Raw genomic sequence first — 8,633 nt, forward strand, 5'->3', positions numbered from 1 at the left:
TTCTCCAATCCATAGATATTCCATATATGCTTAGGCGGCTGCGTCATGTTATTATTCTAAAGAAGCGCATCCGATCGCAGCAGAATATATAGAAAATATTTTCAATGACTTTCGTTTTTACATACATTAAATTTCTCAAGAATTCCAAAATACTGGGACTTTTTTTACAATGTTAAATATCCKCCCGGCTTAAGAACTATTGTATGAAAATGATTTTACGGCATCAACTTACAGMAACGATCACTTTTCTACTGAATTTCTGAGTAACATTTTCACTATTATTTTTATGCTTTGCTTACGGTTCCTTTGTGGCTCGTATGCTCCACAGGGTCGAAATTAATAAGACTTATTTATAACTAAATATTTTCTCACATTTATTTGCAGAAYTCTCAGTATGTGGRATCGGTGAATATCAGCAGGGGCGTGGGTGAAATATAAATTCATAGTTTTTATTGCCACTTTGTGCCTTTTACGATATTTAAGTGTGCATGTGGCATAGTTTGGCCCATTTTGTGGCTTTCTCGTATATACAACGCTCGCAGTTGCCTTCGCTCATAGTTTCGCATTCACTCACTTCTCTAGCAAATGGYGTGCTCTCATTCGTTGCTCAAATAAAACGCCTGTTGCATATTCGTTGTCGGTCGCTAAGTTATACCCTTCAATTTGCTTAAACGTCGTGTGTGAGCATTTGTGTTAAATCACTTTGCGTAGAGTGTGCCTATTTCACTCACCGCTGGTTTAGGTGCACCCAGTCCTCCTACCATCGACAGGTGGGTTTTGTTGTGGTGCCAATGAACTTTTGRAATGATAGCAACAAGTTAATCACCTAGTGAAGTAAAGTATGATGAAAAGTTATATTTGAAATTTATTAAGTTTTTGAAAAATTTATTTTGGAAAAAAGTTGGGGTTCTGCCTTATACTATTAGTGGCAGCTTAAAAATTGAATTATTGCATTTGAGGGTATTAAATATTAATAAAACTTTAAAAGTCTTCTTAAAATTATAATATTATTCCCTATTTAGTGAATATAGCTTTGAATAAATATATCGTCAACCAAAATGCAAAACAGTGTATCATCCAAAAAAAATCGAAAATAAATAGTGGTCAGCTATAATAACCATATGAGCGTATGTTAACTAATATATAACTTTTTTTTTTTTGAATGAAAACTCAAATTTTGTTTCAATTTGAGTGGTTTCTGCTAGGTCGTTTTCCCTTCGCCTGTAAACCTATGAAAAGGTGACGATATGTAATTTAGCATAGGCCACAGGGCGTATGAGTTACCTTCTTAGCATGTGGAACAGTGGTGTCGTAAAGTGTCTAAAGCAGCAATAAACGTACGATGAAGTCAACTTTCTACACTCCCCTCATTTATGCAAAATTCTAATGTCCCCCTTTCTCTCTCCGCCTTCTTAATAACCTTTTAAATGTTTACTGCGAGAGTATTTTCCTTTAAGTGTGTGTTGGTTGCCAATAAAGCAGTTGAAACCCCATAGGTAGTTACATACCATATATAACTACATATAAATACAGCAGAAGTACATTTCGAAATAAAGTGAGAATTCGTATACCACAGAAGTCTGTCATCATTTATGAACAGCAATTAGCTCATTTTTTTTTTTTTTAATTTCCGACAATGTAAGCTAATATAAGAATGACACAATCGAGCCTTTTGTTGTTACACGATTTTCACAAGCTTGGAATTGAAGAAATATAAAATATATGGTAAATTATATATTAAATTTTGATTAGGATCGAAACTAGATAGTTTCCAAATAAAAAAACTTTTAACATGAGTATTAATTTCCAAATATAATAATTTTTTCTATGCCAATATAGCTTTGTTCATACTATTAATGTCTTAGAATTCTGTAGCTCTAAATGACAAGCTGTAAATGACAATTTTTGTCAAAATATATAGTAGAAATATTATTTTTCACTAGGTCTGTAAATATTTTCTTTGTAACATTTTCTCATTTTAGTAAAAATAAGTATATATTCTAGATAAAAAATTATCCGAAAGTTGTAAATAAAATGCAAAATATTTAATTATTGATCGATATTTAATTTGTCAATGTAATGCCCACCAGATGTAATTCACTCATGCCCACGWTTTTCTCGTTGATTGACTGAAAACGGRTTCCACGGAGGAAGTATCACTTACCTGATGAATTTTAATTACAATTTCCGGGTATTTTTTTGTCCCAATGTATATGCACTTTTGAAAATAAACGTCTCAAAAAYTATTATATACATATATAGTTATTAAGACACATTGATTTGACACAAGGGATCGCAATAGCTAGGGTAACTGGGGAAGAAAAATTTAAGAAAAGTGGGCTTAACCCCTCCTCTATTAAGTTTAATGTACAGATCTCCTATGCCAATAAAACCAAATTGAAATGGTTAAAATCGCACTACAACCACGCTTACATCCCAAATAACATAATTTTTAATTTCACTTTCCAGTACAGAAATCAAGAAGTAATTAATAAAACATAAATATCAATAATTGAAGTGGAGTCGTATATTATGCTTTATAAAGGACTTACTGTTCGATTTTCAAACCAGAAATATGTTTTTTTTATGTTCCGATTTCGTAATATCTTCATGCTCCGTTTCAGGTTTACAACTTCCAGCTTTCAAATCGGACCATACATTTATTTCCGGTCACTTCAACTCCTCTTTCCTTCCTTACCATACCATTTCTCTTCCGCCGTTATGAAACCGTTATTTCTTCTTCGATATTGAGTCCAAGTGTCATGCACTACTTTTATGCCTTTCTCATTCCGGGACATATTTCCATTTCCTGTTACTGGTTATTAATTTCGGTAAATAAATAGTATTTGACAACTTCCAGTTCCGCTTACAAACCGGAAATATGGTCCGGTTTACAACTTGGTTTGATTTTCAACTCGGAAATAAGAAACCATTATTTCAGATAATTTTTCCTATTCCGGTTTGCTAATTAATTTTAAAACCGAAAATATGGTACTGTCATTCCGGGCTATATATGTACTAATATCGAATAATCCTTAGATTCCCTTTCCGGTATTAACTTTCTGTGTGTTTTTCAAACCGGAAATTTGATACCATTTATTCTATACTCACTAATACCTACTTATGTTCCGCTGCCGTTGTACCATTTCCTCCATTTTTGTGTTTTCAGCACACAAGTTTCAGTTTGGCTTTCAAACCGGAATTTTGTTACCATTATTTTAGGAAATAATGAAAATAATATTTCCGGAAATTAATATTTTCAAGTACAGAGTTTACTCAAGACCAAATTTCGTAAATATTTTTATTTATAATGTTGATGGCTTTTCGATCCGGAGACTGCCAGTTAGCTTGATGAATTTTCTTATGCTGGAATCTAGCACAGATAATCTACTRCCGTCTAATACTACTAATCTACTACAGATAAGCTCATAGGTGCGCTCCAAGCGCTCATAGAAGACAATTTTGGGCACTCTGGCGTCGGGGCGTGGGCGCAAAACAAGGATATGTTGAAGAACTTCACTTTGATGCGGATTGTGGCTAGATGTTCATCCACCGAGGTGAATGTCAGTACTCGGGAACAGAGTCTCTCTCCCTCCACGGGATTTGCGCTCCTTTATATGGCTACTATATTAAATGCCTTGTCCCGTACATCGCATTTCTTGGACGGCGGTGATGTCAGTCTTTACTCTAACGAGTACATCAACCAGCTGGGCATCGGCATCTTCCTAGTTAAGGGACCAGATACATATCCTTCAAACATAATCCTTAATATGTTGAGAAAGATTGTCATTAAAATCAAATCGTTATCTTCTTTTTATTGATAGGGTTTTCTGCGTGGTGGATCCCAAACTCAACACTCAACTCTGAGAAGGGGATGTTTCGCCTCTCATACAATTTTGGAAATAAAATTTAATGTTCTTGGCGTACTTAGTTATTGAGTTATTGTACTTTTAGCAGGTTTTATCCCTTTGCACTCCGCTATGCCTTCTCAGGGGACATTGAAGTTTGTTAGTGATTTTGGCGAATTAAGTTATTTCCGCCAGCCTAAGTAGATCAAGTGCAGGCGAAAGTTTGAGAACCATGGTAGTAACATGAAAGCCTTTTAAAAAAGCTCTTTATAAATTTCTGTTAAGTACAGAATTTCATAGCGGAACGATTTTTTTGTCTTCTAATGGCAAGACGGCTAATGGCTAATTGATCGACACTTGAATCAGATAATGTTAATGACTTATTTATGATGAATAAGTGCTTAAAAATAGCTGAATGTGTTTAGTATTTATTTATTTTTTCGAGTTTATATGACGATTGATTTTGGAATTTAGTACCAAAAAAGTGCAAAATGCAAGCTCTTCTAACTAACTACTGCTTAAATTCAAAGCTTTTTGAAAGCAAAGAGCGTTTTGAAGTTCGTATTGTTAAGGGTTCATGAAACTGTAAGGAACACATGCAATTTAGACCTCAAATAAAATTTGGAGTTATTACACAAATTAAGGCATATATTTTAAAGGCTGGCGCTTCTTCTTCTTACACCCTAAAATGGATTACATATTGCTATATATTATATTATACAAATAAGCTAATTTGTAACAAATGTTCAGCTGATGACATCTGCATTACGAAATCTATTATTGAAAACCATTTTGCGAATTTTTAATTTTAATAAACTCTCTGTTGTACAGAATATTGTGTTCACCTAAGGGTGAATGTAATGCTTTAATCGAATAATTCAAAAAGTTATATAAAGGTTTTGAATTAGTTTTGAAAATAGTATGCATTTTGATAAGTATTAATACTAAGGATGAAGGAATTGTCAGAAGCGACATTTTAATTGCGTGTGACCTACTAAAAGAGTTATTTAGAGTCCGGGAAAACTATATTTCAAAAAATGTATTTTGTTAAGTTGGTAGGACTGTCCTTAATTACTATGCCATTCCTAACCAAATTTCGCGTGAGGAATTGTTGCGAATATTGGAAGAGGCTTATGGTAACTCAGTTTTATTAAAAACACAACCCTACTAGTGGTTAACCTTCGACCTTTTCAACTGATGAAAATATTAAAAAAATTAAGGATGTGGTGCTTGAAAATCGTCCCACTTGCGAGTCCGCTCGAGTTACTTTGATGGATATTTTGGGTACGAAACGTCTTCCTGCTCGACTTGCCCATGTAAAGGTGAACTTTTTTTTCAAAAAGGGTGCCGAAAAAAGGTCATTTGGGCATACTTGATTGTGCGAATTCCGATCCCACATTCATGGAAAGCGTTATAACTGCCGACGAGTCATGGATTTATAAGTTGGACACGCAAGTACGCAAAAACCGCTTAAAAATYAAGGCGATGCTTATCGTTTTTCGATATTCTTGGTTTGGTGCATCATGAATTTGTTACGGAGGGACAGACGGTCAATAATGAGTTCTCGTATTGAGGCCGGAATTGAGGAAAATCAATTCAAGAATTTTACACGATTGCATTTAAAGCCAAAAAYGTAATAAATARCATTGATCAACCAYCATATTCACCASATTTTGCCTGWGTGATYTTTTYTTGTTCCCCAAACTGAAATTGCGGCTCCATGGAAATCGTTTTCAGTCAATCGAAAATATAAAATAAAATTCGCTGAAGGAGCCATCCTCAAAAGTTAAGCACTTTTGAAAAGTGTTTTGAGGACTGGAAAAATCGTTGGCATTAGCATATTACATCAGGTGGGAATTACTTTGAACGCGACAAAATAAATATTGTTAAATAATGATAAATAATTATTTACAATTTCCCGGTACTTTTTTGTGTTGTTTACAGTTACTTAAAATATTCATCTCAGCAAAAAAAAAAACAAAAATGGAACTAAATCTGAAACATTTTTGTGCGATTATTCTTCACAACTTTCGACGAGAATTAACTAAGCAACAGTGCATCGACGAACCTAATTCAATTATTGACAATAAAGTTACATCAAAAACAAGTGTTTATTAATGGTATGCTGAATTCAGTCGGTATTTTAAGACGAATTTCGTGAAGACGTCCAAAATCAGTTGTTGTTCAGGAAATTATCGATGATCTTCATGTGACCTATAGTGAGATTGAGACAACTAGATGCATTAGTGGGATCAGCATACATTTGCCAACATGAACATTCGAAAACTTTGGATACCACACAATTTGTAAATCGCTCAAAATCTCGTGTTGATTGATCGAGATAAATACCATAGCGATGCTTCGAAATCCGTCTATGACATCGCGACAGATGATTAATCGTGCATTTATGCGCATGAGCCCGAAAATAAACAGCAACAGGTGTTTCAAAAAGAGCCGAAACCAAGCAAGTGGTTGCCTGTATTTTTGTGTAATATGGACATGTCGCAACCATACCACCAGAAAAACGCAGAACTGTTTATTCTGATTGGTACACAACCATTTGTTTGCCTTTCAAGAAATTAGGAAAACTAATCGGGGAAGACGGACCACTCTTCACCACGATAATGCAAGCTCTTACACATTAAAATAGCAGAAGTTTTAAGCACTCAAACCATCGATTTAATGAGGCAATCACCATATAGTCCTGACTTGACACCTAATGACTTCCTTTTATTTCCGTTCGTAAGAAATGAACTAAGAGGTCAAACTTTTGCGGCACCTGAAGAGGCGGTTGGTGCGTTCAGAACGTCTATTTTGGAGACACCTTAATCAGAGTGGCAAAAGTGCCTCGAAATCGCCTTCCAATTCAACTGAACTCAGGACAAATTAGCAACCATCACTCAAGTCCTCAGTTAATTGAAATTATTGTTGCCCTGCATTAATGACATTGTCAATACATTTAGTAACTATTATTAGAAGTTAGATTCTGAATAAAATTTAATAATATAAGGAATACTTAAAAAATATAATAATTGGTACTGATAGAAAAAATTACAATTTACACATATTTTATTTAATAAAATTAAAAACATACAAGAGCACTTAAATATACACACTTGTCCAGTGTTTTTTCATATAAACGCATATTCCGGGCGCAATCCATCGCCATATGATTGTAAAAAGATCAAATAAAATGCACAAAGCTACGAGTACACTACACTAAGAATACAGTATTGAGATTTAGAACGCTGTTTGTTGGAGAAATTAAGGTCCTATACTCAATTTTGTATGGTATTTTGTGAAACAGCGCAGATTACTGTGGCGACCCAGCAACTTAGGACAGCATACGTGCCAATGCGAAGAAAAGTACAATGGCGGCGGCTATGGGGGCTGTGGCGCTGGAGCCATTGCAGAGATTGCCAGTGCAGACATCGCACGACAACTGCTTCACGAATGGTAAGGAGGGATCGGCTTGGCAGCCGGATTGCGTATTCGAAACATCACCATAGAAGCAGCCACGGATTACCTGTGGATGTCCGGGAACTGAAACGATAGAATAAAGTAAAAGATTTATTATAATTTGTAATTTTTGAGCAAAGTTGATGAATTATTCAATTTTATTATCAAAGTAATCGTTCTCCAATTCCAATTTTTCGTGGGTTTTTGCCACTTTAAGGTCGTAATAATCGTCCACCTGTGCACGCTATTCGTCGATTTGCTGAAATTTTCGTGAGTACATTGTCTTCACATAATTTTTAAGTGTTAACAAGACAAGGAACGGCTCGAAGTAATGAAAATATTGCTGCCGTTCAGGCAAGTATAGCTGAAGATCGCAATTTGTCGATTCCATTACGTTTGCAAAAATTTGGACAGTCTCAAATCACCACCTGGCGAGTTTTGAGAAAGGATTTGGGAAAGGATATAAAATTATTCATACCGCAAACGTTTTTAATGTGATGATTTTTATTGGAAACAACTTGAAAACGATAATGATTTTTTAAGAAAATCATTTTCACCGATGAGGCTCACTTTCATCTGATGGGTGCGGTCGATTCAGTTGCGGATAAAATCCACAAGTTATTCATGAAATGGTTTTTGGCCTGGTCGAATCATCGTTCAACTTACAACAAGTACATAGACGATCAAGGAGGATTTATGCAGTAGACGCCGGAATCTATTACTGAATCTTAAATGACCTTTCAAGTTTCTGGAATACTACAGTATGTTTCAGGCTGTGATCTTTACGTTTAAGAAAGGAAATTGAGATATATAGTTGAGAACCAAGCAAACAACCTAAAGGCGATCCATATATACGTTGATAGCTGGACGTAAATTGGGGCAAAAAATCGCACATTAAATAACGTTAACGAATAAATTAAATATACTGGTTTCCTGGCAACAAAGGCATTCTGGGAAACGAAACAGTTTATGGGATTCCTAAAAGTACCATCCGTCTGGCTACCCAACCAGCATATGAAGTACGCAAGTCGCTAAATGAGATACACGGTGAAATTTTCAAAAGGCCTGAGTGATGGATTAAGATGGGATGGGATGGGAAGGCCTTAAAGATATGCACGATCGTTAAGATCAAGTGCTTTGAAGAAAACCACGCATGGTTTCGAAAAAATTGCAGCACGGTCATTGGACTCATTAAAGGCCTTAACTTACTTGCAGCATATACGATCCGGATGAGACGACGATATATGCAGAGAGTGCAGAGAAGTAGGCATGAGAGAGACACTGGAACACTTCCTTTGTTTCTGTTCAGCCCTATCTAAGACTCGT

General features: G+C 35.2%; 1 protein-coding gene across 1 annotated transcript; it reads right to left on the minus strand.

Moving 5' to 3' along the window:
* Positions 1 to 6,887: 6,887 nt before the first annotated feature.
* LOC108970132 lies at positions 6,888 to 7,455 on the minus strand (the record flags this gene model as incomplete). The annotated part of the gene is made up of 1 exon (XM_018935287.1): positions 6,888 to 7,455. A coding segment is annotated over one exon (273 nt), but the record flags the coding sequence as incomplete, so codon positions are not given.
* Between the last annotated feature and the right edge of the window lie 1,178 nt (positions 7,456 to 8,633).

Source organism: Bactrocera latifrons, unplaced genomic scaffold, assembly GCF_001853355.1.
Source record: "Bactrocera latifrons isolate USDA-ARS-PBARC rearing strain unplaced genomic scaffold, ASM185335v1 scaffold_284, whole genome shotgun sequence".
NCBI classification, from domain to species: Eukaryota; Metazoa; Arthropoda; class Insecta; order Diptera; family Tephritidae; genus Bactrocera; species Bactrocera latifrons.